This window comes from Peromyscus maniculatus, chromosome 8 (assembly GCF_049852395.1).
Source record: "Peromyscus maniculatus bairdii isolate BWxNUB_F1_BW_parent chromosome 8, HU_Pman_BW_mat_3.1, whole genome shotgun sequence".
NCBI lineage: Eukaryota > Metazoa > Chordata > Mammalia > Rodentia > Cricetidae > Peromyscus > Peromyscus maniculatus.
The window spans coordinates 108,850,317-108,872,924 of record NC_134859.1 but is presented as its reverse complement, the minus strand read 5'-3'; the positions used below and the strand labels follow the sequence as shown (position 1 = coordinate 108,872,924).

At 49.1% G+C, this 22,608-nt stretch overlaps 2 protein-coding genes and 1 long non-coding RNA gene across 4 annotated transcripts in view; 2 read left to right on the top strand and 1 right to left on the bottom strand.

The window, feature by feature from the left end:
• The window catches only part of Fasn (fatty acid synthase), an 18,327-nt gene extending 15,939 nt beyond the window's left edge, over positions 1-2,388 (top strand). The window contains exons 41-43 of the mRNA XM_006987648.4: positions 27-125; positions 301-552; positions 637-2,388. Of these exons, the coding sequence (XP_006987710.1) occupies positions 27-125; positions 301-552; positions 637-774 (489 nt within the window). The 3' untranslated portion in view covers positions 775-2,388. The remainder of the gene's footprint in view (positions 1-26; positions 126-300; positions 553-636) is intronic.
• Positions 1-15,307, bottom strand: part of LOC143267062 (uncharacterized) — an 18,382-nt gene extending 3,075 nt beyond the window's left edge. The window contains exon 1 of the long non-coding RNA XR_013042008.1: positions 14,558-15,307. This is a non-coding gene — a long non-coding RNA (uncharacterized LOC143267062). The remainder of the gene's footprint in view (positions 1-14,557) is intronic.
• Positions 14,563-22,608, top strand: Dus1l (dihydrouridine synthase 1 like). Of its 2 annotated transcripts, none has more exons than XM_006987649.4 (14): positions 14,563-15,176; positions 15,438-15,684; positions 16,233-16,341; positions 17,201-17,251; positions 17,694-17,806; positions 18,534-18,616; positions 18,863-18,966; positions 19,155-19,299; positions 19,520-19,616; positions 19,699-19,787; positions 20,305-20,450; positions 21,895-21,932; positions 22,079-22,154; positions 22,251-22,608. In XM_006987649.4, exons 1-14 carry the CDS (start codon positions 15,169-15,171, stop codon positions 22,385-22,387), a joined length of 1,443 nt encoding a protein of 480 aa, XP_006987711.1. In that variant the 5' UTR covers positions 14,563-15,168; the 3' UTR covers positions 22,388-22,608. The 2 variants fall into 2 exon arrangements, with proteins under 2 accessions (XP_006987711.1, XP_006987712.1); XM_006987650.4 differs by having other exon boundaries at positions 14,636-14,766.

Sequence of the window (22,608 nt, the reverse complement as noted above, 5' to 3'; positions counted from 1 at the left end):
TGCAGCAGTTTCTCTTCCCCTGGCAGAGCTATCGGGCAAAGATGACCCCAGGCTGTGAGGCCGAGGCTGAGGCTGAGGCCATATGCTTCTTCATAAAGCAGTTCACTGACGCAGAGCACAACAAGGTGGGCAAGGAGACACCCCAGAGTGGGCAGGAAAGGCGAGGCTGGAGCTGAGAATTGGGGTCTGTGCACCTTTGACATGGACCAGGGAGATTGGGGTGCTTTAGGACCCCATCTCCCCAGTGGAAGGCGAGGCAGTCTGTGGCCCCACCCCCATGCTCAGAACTGTTCCCTGTAGGTGCTAGAGGCCCTGCTACCACTGAAAAGCCTGGAGGACCGGGTGACTGCTGCTGTGGACCTCATCACCAAAAGCCACCACGGCCTGGACCGCCGTGAGCTGAGCTTTGCTGCCCAGTCCTTCTACCACAAGCTGCGAGCAGCTGAGCAGTATAAACCCAAGGCCAAGTACCATGGCAACGTGACACTGTTGCGTGCCAAGACAGGTGGTACTTACGGTGAGGACCTGGGTGCTGATTACAACCTCTCTCAGGTGAGTGGGGCAGGTGAGGCAAGTGTGCTTGCCACAGGTGTGATGGCTGATGGTGGTCACAGAGTGAGATGTGCATATTTGCAGGTGTGCGACGGGAAGGTGTCTGTGCACATCATTGAGGGTGACCACCGTACACTGCTGGAAGGCAGTGGCCTGGAGTCTATCATCAACATCATCCACAGCTCCCTGGCTGAACCTCGAGTGAGTGTACGGGAGGGCTAGACCTGCCTACCATGAAGCCACGCTCCACACCCGCCACCAGAGATGCTCCAACCCCCACACCTAAATGCAGAGACTGGGGAGGGTCCTGCTGGTGGGACCCCTGCTCCTAGTGGCCCAGCACCACCCCCTCCCTTGGTGGCTGCTAGAAACAGGACCATCACATGTGTCCCAGCCACCTAGTGGGGTTCCCAGAGCCACTGACTTGGAGACACCCTGGTCTGTGAAGAGTCAGTGGAGGCCAGCAGGAGCCAAACTGAGCCTTTCCTGCCACGTGGCGTCTGCCACATGGTTGTTTCTCCTTAAATTCTCATATTTATTGCATTGCTGGGAAAGACCCCCAGGGCTCATTCTAGAACCCCTTAAAATGGCAGAAGCCACGTGGGGCAAATTCCTGGGAAAGTTTCCAGACCCACTGTACACAGGCTGCTGGCTGGAGCCCCTTTTTATCCTGGCCCTGGCCCTGCCCACTGCAGGGCAGGGTATGGAGAGGGCTGGTTCCCGGGGAATGAGGACCCCAGCAGACACTGTAGCCCATGCCCTTGGTCCCCAGCACCCCCGGCTGCACCCATGATGCAGGGCCAACCTGACCCTGCGGACCGCACCGGGCACTGACTGTATTTGTTTTCCAAGAAAAGATTGAAATTGCTGCTTGGGTTTTGAATTTGCTGCAGCTGTCAGTGTGAAGAACCATGTCTGGACTGATTTTTACACCAACCTGGTAAAAATGCTGCTCTTGATGCTGTGCCCTTCCCACAATTAAACCGCATGCGAGCGCTGGCCTCTGTTCAGTCTCTGTCCAGTCCCTGACCTGGGTTTCAGGTTCTAGCACCATCTGGGGATTCCTCTACAGTGAGGAGCAAGAGTGTACCGATGAGTGTTACAGCATATGGAGCTGGCTAGAGACCTGAGCACTGTGGTATGAGCAGAATTTGTCCACCTTCAAGTAGCTCTAAGGGCATCGGCTTAGTTGGTGCCAGGCACTCTAGAGGACCTGGCTAGTGCTGCAACTCCCTGGAAGCAGGTGACGTGGCCAGAACAGAGGCTAATACAAAGGGGTAAAGAGTAAAGAGGGTCTCTGAGGTCCCCAGAGGAAAGTAGGCACAGCCTAATGGGCCTACAGGACAGCAGCCTGTATACATGGGCTTGGGTAAGCCATGATGGGTCAAGGGCCAGGATTAAAGGAGGTCCCCAAGCCTGAGTGAGTGTCCAGGAGACTGTCAGGAAGCAGCAGCACTCTTGTCAATGGGTGTCGGCAGACAGAGCGGCACCCTGGCCAATCAGAGAACCTTCAGTCGGGCCCAAATAGGGTGCTCAGAAGGGTCTGTCCCAGTCAGAGTGGTTAGCCCAAGACTGACAAGCATCTGGTTAGCTCTAGTCCCACCTAGAAAATGCTTTAAAAAGATCTGTTGTCATGGCATGCACCTTCTTAGGAAGGACATGCCCCGTCTCTAGTGTCTGGGTTACCCAGCTGAAGTCCAGTGACAAAAAGGAATGGATTTATAAACTAGCCTAGAGAGGCCTGACTCCCTCACACTGCTTTGTGATCCTTAGGGGCTCATGTGGTGTTATATAAGCCCATTTTGTGACCGGCAATAAAATCCTGAGACTCCGTAAGACCACTTTGCTCCTTGCTCTTTCTGATTATCTCCCATGTGATTTAAGTAGTTGTTGAATCTGGTGATACTGCTCAGTGGGTAGAGTCTTGTTAAGTGACCTGAGTTTGATGCCTGGAACCCACATAAAAGTAGAAAAAACAGTTGTTTTCTGACCACACACATGTTGAGTGGAACAATACTAAAATTAATGAGAAAAACAGCAGTTGCTGTCCACAGGCATCTTGAGAGGATGCTGGTGTAGCAGGAAATTTGACATTTGGCTCATGGACATGATACCAGTGAGTCCTGCTGTCGATCAGAAATAGTCATCTTCAGCCTCTGCTCTAGTGGCGTAAATTTACCTTGTGTACTTCAGCAGCAAAAGTGACTTTAAGGGGCTGGGGAAGTGTTTCCTCAGCTAAGAGCACTGGCTGCTCTCGCAGGGGACCCATGTCAGCTCACAGCCACTGGTGAGGTCCCAAGGGTCCTGACGCCCTCTGCGGGAACCACACACAGTACATAGACATATAAGCAAAAGGTTCACATACATAAAACTAAATCTAAAAGAACAAACAAAAGTCCCAAGACCATAACGGCCAAAGTTCTTTTTGCTTTTTTGAGATAGAATTTCCCTGCTGTGTAACAGCTCTGGCTGTCCTGGAACTCGATCTGTAGACCAGTCTGGCCTCACAGAGATCCGCCTGCCTCTGCCTCCTGAGTGCTGTGATTAAAGGTGTGCACCACCACCACCCAGCCTGTGTCAAAGTTTCTAACTAAACTGCTCTGTGCAAAGCTCATTGGGTACCTGTGTACCCGTTACCCCAGCAGGCAGAGGCCAGCCCTGGGCTATGTAAGAAGCAGGGGGATGCCTAACAGTGGTAGTGCATATCTTTAATCCCAGAGGCAGGCAAATCTCTTGAGTTCGAGACTAACCTGGAAAGCTAGGGCTATAAAGGGGTAGAGGGTGGGGTGGGGGAGACACTGGATGGGTAAGGCCACAAGATCAACCTATCAAAACTCTGAATGGACACTAACTTTAGGTTACCAGCCAAAAAAGTAAGTTAGGTAACCATTCCAGATATTCAGAATAGTAAAGAATGTAAGAAGCAAGAGAAGGGATTCTTAAAACCTATGAGAGGCAGTTACCAGGACAGGGAACAATCTGGTCTGATCTGCAGGGACAGGAATTTTTTCAGATAATGAACAGAGCTCAGGAAGAGATGGGACCTCATGGGTACTTTGGAGTCCCGGAGTAAAGGGGCAGGGGTGCAGCTTGAAAGGAAAAAATGGCCTGTGTGTCATGTGCACAAGGCCCTGCTTTCAATCTTTACAGCTGGAAAAGGGGGTGAGGGTTCATCCTCAAATTGGCAGGTTCAGGAAACAAGCGTCATATGCCTGGGTCTATCAGTCAAATTGTTCAAAAACCAACAAAAAAGACTATTAGAAGCAAAAACTTTTCTGCTGTGGGAAGATGGCGTGAGTGGTGTTTCCACCTACCCCTCCTGCTTAGTTAATATAGCTGGGAGTTTCACACACATAGTACATTGAACAAGGACATGGAAATAAAACCAAATACTAAATCCTAAATAGGAGGTCAACTGTGTGTGTATTTCCTCAACACCCAGGGGATGGGGTGGGAGGAGCCTGGAGAGTCTAAGGGACAGACTGTAAGCCTCCAATCCCAAAGGTCTCCAGGACATGGTAGTGTACAACTGTGACCTGAGCACTTAAGAATCTGAGGCAAGAAGATTGCTGCTCCTAGTTCAAGGATAACCTGTGCTACATACCTGTTCAACAGATTTGGGGGTGGGGGTCAATTGGTAGAGGACTTGCCTAGAATTTCTGAGGTCCTGAATTCCAACCTCAGAAAAAGAAGGAAGGTGAAGGAAGGAAGGAAGGCCATCCGGCCAGAGGGCCAGGAAAGCTAGCCTAGCAAAGGCCTGGGGGGCCAGAGATGTTCACTGCAACCCTTTCAAACCCTGATCTGAAGAAACAAAGACCCCTTTCCACCTCAGAGGCCTCCTTACCTTGATAGCCTGCGAGGCAACAGCAGCCAGACCTTTTTCCATTTTGTCCTGGTAGGAGACAGACCATTGGCCAAACTGAAGGGTTAAATAGGACTCTCCCAGCCTAATACACCAAACAGCAAGGTTTCATCTTTTTTAAGTCAATACAACAAGAACCAGAAAGTTCTTGACTTGAATAGGAAAAACAAAAATAAACATTAGTGAATGTCGACACTGAAATGACAGAATGCCCTGAGAAAACAGAACGCAGCTGATGTGCCTGGATGTAGTTCAGTGTAGAGTGCTCATCTGTGGTCAAGAGGCCCCGGGTTTCAGCTCCATTATCAGAAAATAGGGAGGGAGGGGTGAAGGGAAAAGAGGAAGGAAAGAATTTAAACTGAGTAGGTGGCATGCACCTATAACCCCAGCAAAGAAAATAAAGCAGCTGGCACCACATGAGTTTTAGACATGAGAGACCCAACTACTGAAGGGGGAAAAAAAAGAAAAAAAGAAAAAAAAAACCATAGTGGAAGGTTCAGTAACAGTAGAGTCAACTGCCCAAAGCTATGTCTAGTAGCCCACACATGTAACCCCAATCAGCACTGAGAGGTGGAGGCAGGAGGTCCAAAAGTTAAGTCAGTCTCAGCTACATTAAGTTCATTAAGTTGACCAGCCTGAGCTAAGTGAGACTCTGCCTCAAAAACTAAGCCGGGTGTCCCAGCACTTGGGAGGGAGAGGCAAGTGGGTCTCTGTGAATTCAGTACAGCCTGGCCTACATAGCAAGCTACAGGACAGCCAGAGCTACATAATAGAGAGACCCTGTCTCAAAAACCCAATAGTAGCAATAACAATATAAATAAATAAATAGAACAATAGAGATCGCCGCAGCCTGAACCTGCTGGGGTTGCACCAACGGCTCAGTGGTGAAAAGCACTTACGGCTCTTCCACAGGATATGGGTTCAGTTCCCAGCACCTACATGGACGTTCACAACCATCCTTAACTCCAGTTCCAGAGGAGCTTATGGCCTCTTTTGGACTCTGAATGCTCGTCACACATATGGTACACACACATACATGCAGGCAAAACAGTTAAATACATGAAATAAATAAAGCTAAATTTAAAAAAGAAGAAATGAGGGACTGGAGAGATGGCTCAGTAGTTAGGAGCACTGACTGCTCTTCTGGAGTACCCAGGTTCAGTTCCTAGCAACCACACGGCAGCTCACAACTGTCTGTAACTCCAGTTCCAGGGGATCTGACACCTTCACATAGACATACATGCAGGCAAAACACCAGTGTACATAAAATAAAAATAAATAATTTTTTTAAAAAAAGAGGAAATGGTTTGCATGCTTCACTAGAATGGGTGAAATGACCTCAGCAGGGGACTAGTACTTATATTTCTAATCCAAGGCCCACAGCAGCCACCAAAGAAGTCACAGACAGATGTGTGGCCATGGCTCAGGGCTGCCCACTAGCAGCAAACAGTGTTCCTCCATGGCTTCTGCTTCAGTTCCTGACTCCAGTTTTCTGTTGAGTTCCTGCCCTGACTTCCTTTCATGATGGACTGTGACTGAGAAGAATAAGCCAAATAAACCCTTTCCTTTACACACACACACACACACACACACACACACACACACACACACACACACACAGAGAGAGAGAGAGAGAGAGAGAGAGAGAGAGAGAAGAAGAAACATGAGTCCAGGTGTGGCAGCACATACCTGCAATCCTAGCACTCATTTGGGTGGAAGAGGTAGAGGATCAGAAGTTCAGAAGTTCAAGGTTATCCTTGGATACATAGGAATTTGTCCTGGGCTACATGAGACCACACTCAAAAAACAAAGTTAAATGTGCATCTAACGTAGGACCTGCCATCCTAGGTGTATAAATTACCCTATGTCCATATGAAGATTTAACAGGAACATTCATACCAACAGTTTGAATCAGAAACCACTCCAGATTCATAAACAGGTAAATGGAGAGACACATTTCAGAGCATCCCATAACATAACACTGCTCAGCCATGGAAAGAATGAGATGTGCACCTCAAACCAAAAAGACTTGACACAGGTCTATGTGTATAAAACCCTAGAAAAGTACAAAAGTCAATAGCGACAGGAGTGTCATGGGTAAAGAGGGTTGGGGGGCACTGGAAACTGGGGGTAGTGATACACACTTTTATTATCTGACTGTAACAGTTTCGCTTGTATATATGGGTATCTATAGACATGTAATTGTCACTTTCTGTATACTTTCAAAATATTAATTATGCCTCTATGGAGCTGTTTAAGGAGGGATTTATAAACAAAATAATAGTCAGTTAGACCTCTAAACATATAAAAAGATGTTCAACCTCTCATTATAAGGGAAATAAAAACTGATAATCACAACAAGGATGATTCCTTACCAGTCAGGTTGATACAGTTTCAACCATGACCACACAATTCTGCGGATGCTACAGGGAACCTGGCGCCGAAGCAACACTAGTCAGAGGCACACACGGGACAAAGGGTCTCGGGAAGACTCGGCAGCACACAGAAAAATCACCTCTGTGTTCAAGTTTCTTGGAAAGTGCCCTGACTACACCACACACACACACACACACACACACACACACACACACACACACACACACACACACACACACATTGTAAAATTATGTAAAATTGTAAAATATTGGAGATGACCTAAAGTCTCTCCTAGGTGGCTGACAGACGTGAGTAACAGACAGCATTGTGTGTGCAGAGGAGTGTGTGAGTAAGGAAACCTCGCACGGGCTTCAAGACAACAAAGGGGACGGACGGATAATCCCAGGATGGTGAAGCACATCCTAGTGTAATCCTAGCACTTAGCTGGATGAAGCAGGAAGACCACCATATATTTGAGGCTAGTCTGGCCTAGAGTAAGTTCCAAGCCAGCCATGTGAGACCCTGTCTTAACAGAACAGACCAAACAAGAAAACTCAATGATAATGCCACTTTGTGTATCAGGAAGCATGGGTGGGTGGGAAGAAGAGGGAGAACAGTCGTGGAGAAGGGATATTTCTCAGAATACACTGTGTAGTTCAGCTGGGTTTAAGGTTTTTTTCCAGACATGGTGGCACATGCCCCATGCACTCTTATTCCGGTACTTGAGAGGCAGAGGCAGAAAATTCTGTGAGTTTGAGGCCAGCCAGGTTTACAAATCAATTTCCAGACCAGCTAAGGCTACATAGTGAAACCCTGTCCAAAAAAGTAAGAAGAGAAAAACGAAGAAGAGAATAAGACAGAACAAAGTGGGAACACATTGGCAGAACCTGAGCATTAGTGTGGGTCATATTGAACTAAAAAAGTCCCCTACTCCTGGTGGCCAGAAGGGTTCAGAGGACAGTCCCCAGAACAGCAGCGTTTTCTGGTGAAGTCTCCAGAAAGTCATTGAAAGTCCTGGAAGTTGTTCTGAGGACTCTCAGCCAAAGGAAAAACAGTATTCAGGAAAAATCTACCAAGTCCTGGCAGGAACAGTGAGTTTGGGGCACTTGCCTTGGCCCATCCCTCCTCTCTGCCCACATGATGCAAGCTCCACTCTAGATGGGTGCAGCTAAGGACAGGCTCCCTCCCCCAGGGGCCAGCCTAGGGCTACCACACAGGCTACCAAAGGCTCTCCATCCCAGCTCTGTGTTCCACATGGTACACTGCTGCTTTTTGAGCAAGGGCTTATGCAGGCATCCCCCAGGGTCCTTCCTCACCAAGTCCCGTCTGGAGGTTGGAAGTTCAGCTCCCAGGTGGCAAGAAGAAGAATCCAGTCTCAGTGTCTTTGCCCAGGCTTACAGTAAGATAGTGGTTCCCTGCCAAGGAGGTGAGCGGAAATCACAGGCTGCCCCTTCTCAGATGCCGGTTCTTTAAGCAGGGCCCTGCAGGGGCGGCCTGTGCTGCCTCAAGCTGACAGTGCTGGAAGGTTCCACTAGGGGGCAGGCCAACCTAAGGGCAGGGAATGCCCTTGCTCATCCAAAGGGACCCCAGGAAACAAAGCAGAAAGAAATTCCAGCCTAAGACTGTGAACAAACAATGGAAACTTAGGCTGTTGCATACAGAACAAGACAAGAGTAGGGGGAAAAAAGACTAAGAACGGGCTGGGGATATGCCGAGTGCTTGCCTGGCACACGAAGCCTGGGGTTTGATTCCCAGCACAGCATAAACTAAGTACTTGGGAGGTAGGGAGACAGGAGCAACAGGAATTCAAGGTCATCCTCAGATCCTCAGCTAGAAATCTAGTTCAAGGCCAATCTGGGTTAGAGACCCTGTTAAGAAAAAGAAAACAATGCCTGAAACCTTGCTAAATATGTTGAAAAAATTAACTTACAGAAGAAAGAAGTTCAGCAAACCCCAAACAGCAAAAATGCCAAGAAAACCAGTCAGAGCTGGGGTGTGGTGGCACATGTCTGCAATCCCAGCTCTCGGGAGGGCCGGCAGGGGGGTGGAGGGTTCCAGGCCCGCTGGGATCACAAGCGCCTGTCCTCACGCCCAGCTGCTGTTTTGTGGTTTTCTTTTATATTGCTTTTTTGTTTTCTTTTTCTTTCTTCCTTTCTTTTGGGGGGGCGGGTGATAGAGGTTCAGAGATTTACAAATAAATGAAAGTGAGAGCATTGATCTCTCTGACCTATAAGGACCCATGATGCTTTTAGCTCAAGGAGCAATTGTACCAGGTAGAAGTTCAGATTTTCTTTCCTTTTTTTTTCTTGTTTGTTTGTTTGTTTGGTTTGTTTATAGGATTTCTCTGTGTGGCCCTGGCTGTACTGGAATTTCCTTTGTAGACCAGGCAGTTCTCAAACTCAGAAATCTGCCAGCCTCTGCCTCCTGAATGCTGGGACTAAAGGCATGCACCACCACTGCCCAGCTCTTTCTTTACTTAAAAAAAATATATATATTTATTTATATATTATGTGTATATAGTGTTTTATCTGTATGTATGCCTGCATACCTGAAGAAGGTATTGGATCCCATGGGACTACAGTTAAAGACAGTTGTAAGCTGCCTTGTGTGTGCTGGGAATTGAAATCAGGACCCCTGGAAGAGCAGTGTGGTGATTTGAAAGAAAATGGCCCCCAAAGAGAGTGGCACTATTAGGAGGTGTGGCCTTGTTGGAGTATTGTTGTGGAAGTGTGGAGGTGGGCTTTGAGGCCTTATATATGCTCAAGCCATGCCCAGTGAGACAGTTCACTTCCTGTTACCTGTAAGACTCTTAGTTACTTTTCCAGCACCTTGTCTGCTTGCATGCCACCATGTCCCACCATGATGATAATGGACTGAACCTCTGAACTGTAAGCCACCACCACAATTAAATGTTTTCCTTTATAAGAGTTGCTATGGTCCTGGTGTCTCTTCAGAGCAATAGAAACCCTAACTAAGGCAGAAGTTGGTACCAGGGACTGGGGTATTCTGTGAAATACCTGACCATGTTTTTGTTTGGAGGAATTGGGACTTTGGGACTTTGGGTTAGGAAAGGTGCCTTGTGTGTGCTTTAGAGTGGAATGCTTTAAGTGCTGCTTAATAGGCCAAACCAGTAGGAGCATGGAAGACAGTGGTGCTAAGAGTGATTTGAACTCGGGGGGGGGGGGGGGGTGTCAAGAGGTTTCAGAGGGGAAGAATGTTAGTAGGTTGCCTAGAGATCATTCTTGTGATATTTTGGTAAAGAATGTGGCTGCCTTTTTACCTTGTCTGAAGAGTCTGCCTGAGGCTAAAGTGAAGAGTTTTGGATTACTTCTGTTGGCAGAAGAAATCTCACAACAGCTAGTATAGACTCTGTCGTGTGGATATTAGTGTTAACTCTGGTGAAGATTTACAGTGAAAAGGAGCAAGCTGAGCAAATAAAAATACAAAATGTACAGATTGAGAAAAGGGGCACCAGGAAGTGGAACAGAGCTAAATCCTGTGTTCAAGGAGAGAAACAGATTAAGAAATGGAATTGAAAAGTGGTGGCCTCAGTGAAAGATCCCACCCAGCTAAATTTCCAATTTGTGCAAAGGAATTAAAGGAAAGCTTAGAGATGGGTATGGTGGTCCACGCCTTTAATCCCAGCACTGGGAAGGCAGAGGCTGGTGGATCTCTGAGTTTGAGGCCAGCTTGGTCCAGAGAGCAAATTCCAGAACAACCAGCTTAGGCAGTGAAGGAACGATATAATTGAACGAGGGGGCCATGTTCCAGTCCTAGAAAGCAGCAGAACTTGGCAGTTTCGGCCACATGGTCCTGACTTTAGAGTCAAGGATAGAAGAAGGGGGTTATGGAATTGTCTCTGTACCTTGAGGCCAGGCATTTGTCAGTGGTGTCCCTGAATGGAGGCCCAGGAAGGTCATTTCATGAAGCTGTGAAGTTGAAGCCTAGATTGACTTGGAGACCTCAAGATGCTGGAGATGCCAGAGTCATGGGACACCTGCCAAGGAAAGCTGCTAACAGGGACTTAAGTGGGCTGCAGGAGAAAGAAGTGTGCTGCAGTCAACAAGGCTGAAAGGAGTTGGAGCTCTGAAGAGCATGTTTACATCAGACATGGAGATGCAGAGTTTGGAGTTTGCCCAGCTGGTTTTCGGTTTTGCTTTGGTCCAGTATTTCCTCACTATACACTGTTGTAGAATATTATTTTAAGGTGTGTCAATTTTGTTTATGTTGCATTTGTTTAACTCTGTGAAGCTGTGTTACTGTGACTGTCTAAAACATCTGATGGTCTAATAAAGAGCTGAACGGCCAATAGCAAGGCAGGAGAAAGGATAGGCAGGACTGGCAGACAGAATATATAGTGTCTGGGAGAAGAGAGATCAAGGAGCCAGAGAAGAAGGAGGACTCCAGGGGTCAGTCACCCAGCTACACAGCAAGCCATCGAATAAGAGTAAGATTTGCAGAAGTTAGAGAATAGGAAAAGCCCAGAGACAAAGATAGATGGGATACTTTAAAGTGAAGGAAAGCTTGCAAAAAACAAGCCAAGCTACAGATGGGCATTTATAATTAAGAATAAGCCTCTGTGTGTGATTTATTTGGGAGCTGGGTGGCGACCCCCACCCCCAAAAGAGAAAAAAACGAACAATGCTCCCTTCCCTATGTTTTGGAACCATAATGTATGTCCTATGCCATTATATGTTGGAAGTATGTGATCTGCTTTTCGATTTTGCTATTACAGGGGGATTGCAGTTAAGAGATTGCATGAAGCCGGGTGGTGCACCCCTTTAATCCCAGCACTTGGAGGCAGAGCCGGGTGGATCTCTGTGAGTTCAAGGCCAGCCTGGTCTACAGAGTGAGATCCAGGACAGGATCCTGGAAGCTATACGGAGAAACCCTGTCTCGAAAAACAAAAACAAAAACAAAAAAAGAGATTGCAGGAATCTTGGAAGAGGCTTTTAAATGAGTTTGAGGTTGTTATAGACTTTGGGGACTTTTCAAATTGGACTGAACGTATTTTTGTATTATGATATGGCTACAAGCCTCTGGGGGCCAGGGAGTAGAATGTGGTGATTTGAAAGAAAATTGCTCCCCAAAGGGAGTGGCACTATTAGGAGGTGTGGCCTTGTTGGAGTAGGTGTGGTCTTGTTGGAGGAATTGTGTCACTGTGGAGGTGGGCTTTGAGGTCTCATATATGATCAAGACATACCCAGTGAGACAGACCACTTCTTGTTGTCTGCAAGATGCAGAACTCTCAGTTACTTCTCCAGCACCATGTCTGTCTGCACGCCACCATGTCTTATAATGGACTGAACCTCTGAAACTATAGTGAGTTACCCCAATTAAATTTTTCCTTTATAAGAGTTGCTGTGGTCATGGTGTCTCTTCACAGCAATAGAACCCCAACTAAGACACGCAGCAAATGCTCTTAACTGCTGAGCCATCTCTCTAGCCCCTCTCATTTTCTTACGAGGCAGAAAATAAAAGTATCATAAGTGGCTCTGTAATCCATATCATTATAAAATACATATCAGGGGCTGGAGAGATGGCTCAGCGGCTAAGAGCACTGGCTGCTCTTCCAGAGGACCTGGGTTCAATTCCCAGCAAGTACATGATGACTCACAATCATCTCTACTGGGGTCTGATGCCCTCTCCTGGCACAAAAGTGTACATGCAGACACAGCACTCAGACATAAAGTAAGTAAATAAATCTTTAAAAAAAAATACATACCAACAATAGCACCAAGGCTGGCAAGCAGGACTCAATGACACAATGTTTCTGTAATTGTGGAGTTTGTGTGACAGCAGAGGTGAGAAGTGGAAGCATGTGACTGTACAATAGGAACTTTTGACTCTGAAAACTCGAGGTGCATGTAAGTAGCCTTGGAACAATTAGAGAGTAGTAAACTTAGTCAAACATGGCGGCGCACGCCTTTAATTTCTGCTCTTGGGAGACAGAGTCAGGTGGATCTCTGTGTTCCAGGCCAGCTGAAGATACATAGTGAGACTTGGTCTAAAAAAAAAAAAAAAAGCAGTAAGATGAAGTAGTACTAAGAATCCAATAGAGGAAATGAAATAAAGCACTACTATAAAGAAAAAATAGCAATTTGATGTTGTCTTAGTTAGGGTTTTTACTGCTGTGAAGAGACACCACGACCACGGCAACTCTTACAAGGAAAAACATTTACTTGGGGTGGCCCACGTACAGTTTCAGACATTCAGTCCATTATCATCATGGTGGGGAGCATGTCAAAATGCAGGCAGACATAGAGTCTTAACATCCTACAGGCAACAGGAAGTCACCTGAGACACTGAGTAGGATCCCGAGCATAGAAAACCTCAAATCCCCCCACCAGTGACACACTTCCTCACTTCAACAAAGCCACACCTCCTAATAGTGCCACTCTCTGTGAGATTATGGGGGTCAATTACATTCAAACTACTATAACTTTCGCAGTTGGTTCACAATTCCAGGCTGCACTCCGTCACTTTGGAGAAGTCAAAACGACAGGAACTTAAAGCAACTAATTTTATTAATCCATAGTCAAAGCTGAGAATGTGAATTAGCACCTATGCGCCAGTGCTCAGCTCACTGTCTCCACTTTTACACAGTCTGGAATCCCACGCCAGCTTACCAAGGGGTTGGGTCTTCCTACTAATCAAGATGATCTCCCAGTCATGTTCACAGGCCAACCCAAAGTAGACAACCTTTAAAAAAACTTAACTTGGGGGCTGGAGAGATGGCTCAGAGGTTCAGAGCACTGACTGCTCTTCCAGAGGTCCTGAGTTCAATTCCCAGCAACCACATGATGGCTCACAACCATCCGTAATGAGATCTGGTGCCCTCTTCTGGCCTGCAGTCATACATACTGTATACATAATAAATAAATAAATCTTTAAAAAAAAAAAAACTTGCCGGGCAGTGGTGGCCCACGTCTTTAATCCCAGCACTTGGGAGGCAGAGGCAGGTGAATCTCTGTGAGTTCATAGGCCAGAATGGTCTACTAAGCAAGTCCCAGGACACCAAAGCTACACGGTGAAACCCTATGTTGAAAAACTAAAAAAAAAAAAAAAAAAAAAAAAAAAAGGAAGATATTGGATTGGTGAGGTGACTCAATGGTTCACCAGTCACTAAGCCTGACCATCTCAGTTCATTTCTTGGGATCCACAGTAGAAGGAGAGAACTGACTCTTAGGAGTTTAAGGTGTATACATGGATAGTGACTCCCAGACCATCCAGGGCTGCACAGTGATATCTTGTCTGATGATGATGATGATGATGATGATGATAAGGATTAAATAAATAAAAACTAAAACACCAACATCAGCCTGAGAACTCAAAGTGGCCAGACCAACACCATTTTTCTTTATGCATGCTCCTTTGCTCTAGGAAGTTTCTCCTTACTCAAGGGCAGCCCAGCGCCTGGGCTGAAGAGTCCAGGGTGAGTGGCCGGGCGTGTCAGCCATACCCTGTAAGAGGGAGGGACTAAGAGATGTTGGGAAAACCTGAGGTCAGGTCCGCTTTGATATGTTAGATACCTCAGCCATTTGTTTGAAATTTAACAGCCTCTTGTAGCCTCTCCTATCCAGGATCTGAAGTAATAATTCGTTACCACGTTTCCTACTGTATTATACTGAATTTACGTCTTGTATCTGAAGAATCAAGGACTGCTCTGGGAAAGCGTGGCGGGGAGGAAGTGGAGGTGGGAGGAATGATTTCCCAGTGCAATTGTCTGGAAGGTACAACGTGGCCCTGGGCATGCGCAGTCTGTACCTGCTCAGCTCCAGGTTCTACAAGACCGGTCCCCTCAGCGCCGAGCGGCAGTTTCTGAGGACTTTGTTCTCCGCCGCACCGCAGACCGTGCGGAGGGCCTGGCAGTGCGCTTCCGGCCCCGGGACTTCCGGTAGCGGTGCGCTAAGTCTGAGCTACGGTGCCTGGTGGCTGCCGCTGTATTCCTGGGGGTCCTCGTGGCGGCGCCGCGGGTAAGGCGGAGGCTCCGGGGCCTTGTGTGTCCCTTTCTTTGGAGCGTGCCGGCAGCCACAGGCCTTCGTGGAGCCCCGGCTAGCCCCAACAGTGCGGGAAGTAGTCCTAATTCGAGCCCCTTCGTCGTCATCCGGTGGCGACCTCGGCCCCCTGGCCAGCCCAAGGGACAGGGTCAGAGCAGGAGGCTCTAGGCCAGACCAGGAAGGGCGCCTGGTGGACTGACGTGCTCGCTGCTCTCTCTGACCAAGATCCCGGGCGGCGCCAGGCCTCGTGCAGCCGTGGTCTCCTCTGGCCAGCTCCCGCCCGCAGGGGCGCAAATTCGTTGTCCAGGCATTGTTGATCCGTTTATCCTCCACACCAGTTCACCAGTTCCATCAGGCTGGCATTTAATCCAGTAGCAAATGAAGGGGTAAGGTCCAGAGAGGGTGAGTGACATGTCAGGGCCACTACTAGAGGTGGGGTGGGATGGGCAGCTCGACTCTGCGCCGGCTGACACCTCTCCGTGTGATATCTACACCTTCACTTTGTTTGTGTGTGAGCGCGCGCGCGCGTGTGTGCGCAGCGATAACTGACGAGAGCGGTCAGCCCCTTTCAGTTGAACTTTGTACCCTCCCTGGGTATGGTGGTATACTATGGCTGAAATGAGAGCCTGGTCTTCTTCTACCCTTAGTGTGGAGAGGATGCCCAAACTGCAGGGTTTTGAGTTTTGGAGCCGCACCCTGGGAGGTGCCCGACATGTGGTGGCACCCATGGTGGATCAGAGTGAGCTGGCTTGGAGACTGCTGAGCCGCCGCCATGGAGCCCAGCTCTGCTACACCCCAATGCTGCATGCCCAGGTCTTCGTTAGAGATGCTAATTATCGGAAAGAGAACCTGTACTGTGAAGTATGCCCCGAGGACAGGCCTCTCATTGTGCAGGTGGGCAGAGGGATCATGGCTACCAGGTAGCAGCCGAGTTCCCTGTATATGGGAACATCACCAAGCTTTCATACCCAGGAGGAGGGTTGGGGTAGTGGTGGTGGTGATGGGGTCCCTGCCATCCTGCATTGACACATGCATTAGGAAACAGCTGCTGAATGAACTTCCCCAAAACTGGGCTCTCCCTGGAAACTAGTGTAAGCCCTGGTGAAGGGACAGCTTAGGTGATGTGAGGGATTTGTAGCTCCAGGGTCACCTTGAAACTTACCCTCAGTCTTGGTGCCCTCCTGTCTCAGAACAATTAGGCATTGTTCAGCTCTTTAGAAGTTAGTGCCAGTGACTTCTGTTACACATCCAAGGAAATGTCATACATATATAACTCACACTCCTAGTGGTGTGAGATGTTTCCTGCTTTATCATATTGTAAATGTTGGTGGAAAGACTACAGCTTATTGAGTCACCATGGGACTTCTCACAGGGCTGAGTGGCCTAGGCAGGGAGAGTCTTAGGCCTGGTTTGACTATGGATGACATTCATGTCTTCTTCAGTTCTGTGCCAACGACCCAGAGGTGTTTGTCCAGGCGGCTCTCCTGGCACAAGATTACTGTGATGCCATCGACCTGAATTTGGGCTGCCCACAGATGATAGCCAAGAGAGGTGAGGCCGTTTTTACAGTCCTGTGTTGACATCCATCCAGGCCAGTGCTGAGTCCACTAGGCCTCCACATAAGGGGTTAGACTTGATCTAGTGGAGCCTGGGTGTGGGTGGGTATGGGCCAATCTCTGTCTCTGATTGTGGTGACACCTGTAGCTAGCAAGCAGCCCTTTTTTTGGGTTTATTATCTTGGAAAGTGGCTGTTCTCAGGTACTTGACTGGGGACCAGGTTCTGCTGGCCACATAGATATGCTCTAAATAAATGTGATCAGCTGGTGGGAGGCCCATGGCTCTGCAATAGCGCACACAGGTTCACTGGTTCCCCAGGCAGGCACTGCTGATCTTAGGCTGTGTGGTGTAAGTGTTCTGTGTAGCCTGCTTTTGAGTTTGACAGCCAGGCAGATGGCTCCCAAATCAGGTGTTGACAAGCAGCTTGACTTTATTTCCACCCCTGCTCCAACCAGAGACGCTGATTTTGGGGATCCCATGTAAAGGCACTAATACACACAGCCTAGCTGTAGAGTCCTCTGTATTCTGAGGAGCTGGCCTAGTAGGGGGTTCATGACAATGGGGATGCAAGAGTGAGATCGGAGAGAAACGAAGAGAAAGATAGGAAAGAGGGAGGGAAAAGAGAGAGAGAGGGGAAGGGGAGGGATTTTCCTTAAAACGAGGCTTTTACACCAGGATGCAGGCGGCACCAAGGAGCTGGATTTCAAGGGGCGAGTCAGAATATTAACAACTATATTGATGTCAAACTCTGGTTAAATCAATGGTGCTATTAGTCTTCTCTTTATAACAATTATAAGGACTTAAAGAACAACAACAACAAAGAGTGTCATTGGGCCACTCTCATCCTTCACAGGTCACTATGGCGCCTTTCTGCAGGAGGAGTGGGATCTTCTTCAGAGAATGAGTGAGTTGGCTGCGTGCCACGGTGTCAGTGAGTGAAAGAGCCCCAGAGACAGTCTGACGGGCTCATTAGCACACGCTGCTCTGTTAGGGCCCAGGAGCGGACAATGGTGATCCCTCGAGGGGCTCTTGGCCACAGCACTTGCCCTGCTAGAAGGAGTTGACTGTAGAGTCCCATGACCTATAGCAGCCACCCACTTAGAACCAGACATTAAGGACTAGGACAGTGCTCCCAATGCTCCGTGGGACAACCAGGTCTATTGGATGCCACTTCTCACTGGCAGTCAGCACAAGCCCACATCACATGTGAAGACCAGGAAAAGGCCAAGAATATACCCCTAGACATGCTTTTTAACAAAGCTAGTGTGGTTTTGTGTGCCCGGCATATTGGGGCTTGGCCACCTTGGAGTAGGACCATGTTCTCAGAGAACATCTTTTTTTCTCAGTTCTGTTGGCTCATGAGAAGCTCTCTGTTCCTGTCACGTGCAAAATCCGTGTCTTCCCAGAGATTGACAAGACAGTGAGGTACGCCCAGATGCTGGAGAAGGCCGGCTGTCAGGTGAGGGCCGTGGCTCCCAGGAATGGTTGTTGGGATCCAGCAGGCAGTCTGGCCTCACTTTATAGCACTATCTCTCTCTCTCTGACAGTCTTCCAAAACCTAGGTGGCTTTGGCTCCTCCTTCAGCTCTTGAGTGGGGGCTGCATCTAAGACATTTTCTGTGGGCAGGGCAATGGGCCTCTCCTGACCCCTTTTCTTTAAGACCTGCTACCCTGGTCTGAGACCTCTAAAACTGCCATCCCAGCTCCAGGGTGTTGTCTGTGTTGGGAGTAACATTAGGTTCACTTACCACATCTTAGGCCTTTTCAGTCATCAGCCTTGGCCTTCTTTAGGTGAGCTCAGTATCCAGCCTTTCTGGAAGACTAGGCATAAGCCACGGGATAGCAGACCTGGTGCCTTTTTCCAGTCCTGTATTTTGAGCATGGTTAAGTGTGCTGAGACACATGGCTTCTGGAAGCAGCAAGAGCCACCCTTGCTAAGCACCCTGCATCTTGAGTTCTGCTAACCTTTTCCTGTGCTTGGGGTTCTGCATCTTGACTGTGTTTTTGAGTTGCAGCCTAGGGCTCCTCCACAGGGGCAGGGCTCTCACGACCCTGGAGGCCAGGGACAGATCCAGGCCCAGCTGGATCTTCCCAGCATGGAAAGCTGAGACACTTGACCAGGTCCCTTGTAATTGGTTTGGGACCTTGGCCTAGAGCAAGATTGAACCAAGTGTTGGTCTATCCTAGCTGCTGACTGTGCATGGGCGCACCAAGGAGCAGAAGGGGCCCATGGCAGGAACAGCCTCCTGGGAGCACATCAAGGCCGTTAGGTGAGTGGGTACAGTAGTTTGGGTACAGTCATTGGTCTTATGGGCTCTGTGGAAGGGACATAAATCTAGTCCACACCTTGGGATGTTCAGCATTACCCAATGTCCTAGAACTATCCGGGAGGGAAGGAAGCAATACCATAGAAGGCAAGGTGTCTCAACAAGGTGAACTTGGTGGCTGGTCTCTATCCCTCCTGGCTTAGCACTGCCCTGGTATGGTGTAGGGTCAGGCTTCTCTTTCCCCCACAGGAAGGCTGTGGGAATCCCTGTGTTTGCCAATGGGAATATCCGGTGCCTGCAGGATGTGGAGCGATGCATTCAGGACACGGGTGTGCAAGGGGTCATGAGTGCAGGTGAGCAGATGGATGACTCAGCCTTGTTCTGTCCTTGTAGACCTGATTAAGTAGACAGTGTTCACTGTCCTGTCTGCTCCAAGAAGCCTAAACCCTTAAACCAAGTTTTCCAGACTTGCCAACCCTATAGCTAGCCAGTGATCTGAGTGGCCAGGAAGGTGTTCCAGGCTTTCTTCCCCACTTCCCAGAGGGTAACCTGCACAACCCTGCCCTGTTTGAGGGCCGGAGCCCTGCTGTGTGGGAGCTGGCTGAGGAGTACCTGCAGATTGTACAGCAGCACCCCTGCCCACTCTCCTACGTCCGGGCTCATCTCTTCAAGCTGTGGCACCACACGTGAGTAGCTCCTTGGGTAGGAGTTGAGAGTGGGTCTCTCTAAGCAGTGTGATAGCCCTGTCTGGAGTATTCTGTGCTCTTCCCAAAACAACTTGCTATCAAGTCTGCTGAGGGGTGGCTTGGCAGTGAGGGAGGGCAGGAGCCTGGGTGGGAAGAGATGTTGGCATGTGCCCAGCACTTGGCTCAGGTGGTGACTGGGAGTGACAGGCATCTGCCTCAGGCTGCAGGTACATCAGCAGCTTCGAGAGGAGCTGGCCAAAGTGAAGACCCTGGAGGGCGTGGCTGCTGTGAGCCAGGCGCTCAAGCTTCGGTGTCAGGCAGGTGCAGGGCTGTGGGAGCCCAGCAGGTTCTGTAGTGGGCCAGCAGTTTAGGTCTTTGACAGGTCTTGGGCCTTTGCAGGAGGACATGTCCAGGCAGCAAGAAGGAGTGAGGCCAGCTGGCGACTTACCTGCTTTCCACTGGATCTGCCAGCCCTACATCCGGCCAGGGTGAGCTGAACCAGCCTACGGTGGGAATACACGCACAGGTGCCCTTTGCCGCTTCCTCTAGTCACTACGGCAAGTCCCTGTTCTGAGTGAAGGAAGAGGAGGCTTTGTGTGGAGAAAATGTTTTGGGTACTTACCCAAGATCCTTTAGTCCTGTGTGGCTTTGTCCTTGGGGTTAACAGGTGGACCCTGGGGCTGGAATCTCCAAAGTGGGCAGACTCATCTGTGATCACAACCTGCCTGGGCTCAATGGCACAGACCCTGGGCCCCTGAACTTTAGGTATCCATCGTTCCAGGAAGGCTTAACTTCTGTTAGCCACTCTATTGTGTGGGCTGCACCTATGCCCTGAATCCTTGGACAGGCCCTCTGCCTGGGCAGCCAAAAGTAGTTACTTGGGATGGGTGGGAGAAACACGCATGTCCTTGGCCCCTCTGCTCTGGGACCCGCCCCATTTGGCAGTGGTGAACTGATCCCATCTTATGGGTGTCTTTGATTGCGCTCACTGCCCTCTCCCTTCAGGCCTAAGGAAGGGAGCAAGGAGAACAGTGGGAGTCGCAGTAAGCGGGCTCTGGAGGAAGAGGAGGGCAGCGTGGACGGCTTGTCCAAGAATAAGCTGAAGAAACAGCTGAGGAACCCTCACAAGACCTTCGACCCTTCCCTGAAACGTGAGTGCTGCTCTTGCTGTTCCAGCCGGGGTAGTTGGTCAGACTGTCCAGACACCTCATCCTCATCCTCCTCACTGGAGATAGGATCCCAGGTTCTGCCTTTTTTTTTTTGGTTTTTCGAGACAGGGTTTCTCTGTGTAGCTTTGCGCCTTACTCACAGAGATTCGCCTGCCTCTGCCTCCCGAGTGCTGGGATTAAAGGCGTGCGCCACCACTGTCCGGCTATTTGCCATGTTTAAGGCCTAGGTCCACAAACAAATGCCTAGGGACATTTCTCCTGTGCCCAGACCAGTCTTTGGGTATGACACTAAGAACCTGTGGAAGGCTGATCTATGGTATGTTGCTATAAATCTACTTAATGTATCAGACAAGGCCATGGTACAAGCTATTCAAATGACCACAGAGGAGTTTGCCTGTATGTCCTTGGAACTCACTCTGTAGAACAGCCAGTCTTGAACTCAGATCCACCTGCCTCTGCCTCCTGAGTGATGGGATTAAAGGGGTTCCCCAGCACACCAACTAAAGCATTTAAATTTTCTTTTTGGTTTTTCGAGACAGGGTTTCTCTGTGTAGTTTTGGTGCCTGTCCTGGATCTCGCTCTGTAGACCAGGTTGGCCTTGAACCAGACATTCTCCCGGCGTGCGCCACTGCCGCCCAGCTGTCATTGTGCACCACAGGAAGTGGGACATTAGGACAGGGGTTCTGATTTTGCCTTTTTTATTTTGTGTGTGTGTGTGTGTGTGTGTGTGTTTCTTCTTCAAGATGGGGTTTTTCTAAGGCCGAGCAGTGGTGGCGCACGCCTTTAATCCCAGCACTCGGGAGGCGAGGCAGAGCCAGGAGGATCTCTGTGAGTTCGAGGCCAGCTTGGGCTACAAAGTGAGTTCCAGGAAAGGCGCAAAACTACGCAGAGAAACCCTGTCTCGAAAAACCAAAAAAAAAAAAAAAAAGATGGGGTTTTTCTGTGTAGCTCTGGAACTTGCTTTGTAAACTAGGCTGGTTTCAAACTCACAGAGATCCACCTGCCTCTGCTTCCCACGCGCTGGGATTAAAGGTCTGCACCATCACCGCCCGGCTGTTCTCTGTTTCTTGGGGTAGGTCACTCATTAATCTAGGCTGCCTTCAATCTCACTGTGTAGTCCACACTGACCTCATACTCAGCAGCAATTTGAGTGCTGGGATTATAGCCATGAGCCACCATACCTAGCTGCCCTTTTTTTCAGTGAGTGACATGGTAACAGACCTAGGACTTTGGGACACTAGGGGTGGAATGGGCAGCCCACCAGCTTCCTGTTTGATTCCAGTGAGGCCATGCTCACTCTGTCATGTCAGCCATCTCTTGTCATAACTAGCCACATCCTCAATCCTTACCCAGTCTCCTGGCCCAGGTGGCCACAGCAAGATCTGTTCATCTCATTCAATCAGCCCTCTTTTTGTTTTTTTTCCAGCCAAATATGCCAAGTGTGACCAGTGTGGAAATCCAAAGGTGAGCTGGCCCTTCTGTTGAGCCTGCCCTTCTACACAGGTGGGCAGGGCAGTCTCCATGGATGTTGCTGGAATCTGGTACTACCAACCTCAGAATTTAGCCTGGGTAGGGTGTTAGCCTCAGCTCACTAGCTTTCCTGTACACAGGGCAATAGATGTGTGTTTAACCTGTGCCGTGGCTGCTGCAAGAAGCGAGCCTTCAGAGAGACAGCAGATTGCCCAGGTGAGGAGATGCCTGCTGCAACCAGCCCATCCACCTCCCGCAGCAGTAGGAATCTTGGCTTCCTAACCACCATTCTCCTGTTGCCCTCTCTGTCAGGTCATGGATTGCTTTTTAAGACCAAATTAGAGAAGTCTCTGGCCTGGAAAGAGACCCAGCCTGGGCTGCAGGATCAGCAGGTGAGGCCTGGAACACCAGGTGGTTTCTCTGAAGTCATGGGTAGTGCCCTAGCCTGAAAGTCAGCAAGAGCCATATCCACCCCGGGACAGCTACTGAAGCCTAGACACTCTTAAGGAAATGCCTTTACTCAGGGACTCTCCTATTTGACACAGAAGGACATGTTGGTGTCTTCAGGCAGGGGCCTGGCAATGTTGTACCAAGGGCACCTTGGCTGAACTTACCCCGTTCCTACAACTTGTGTTTCCAGCATTGAACAATAAAACATTTCAGAAATGCA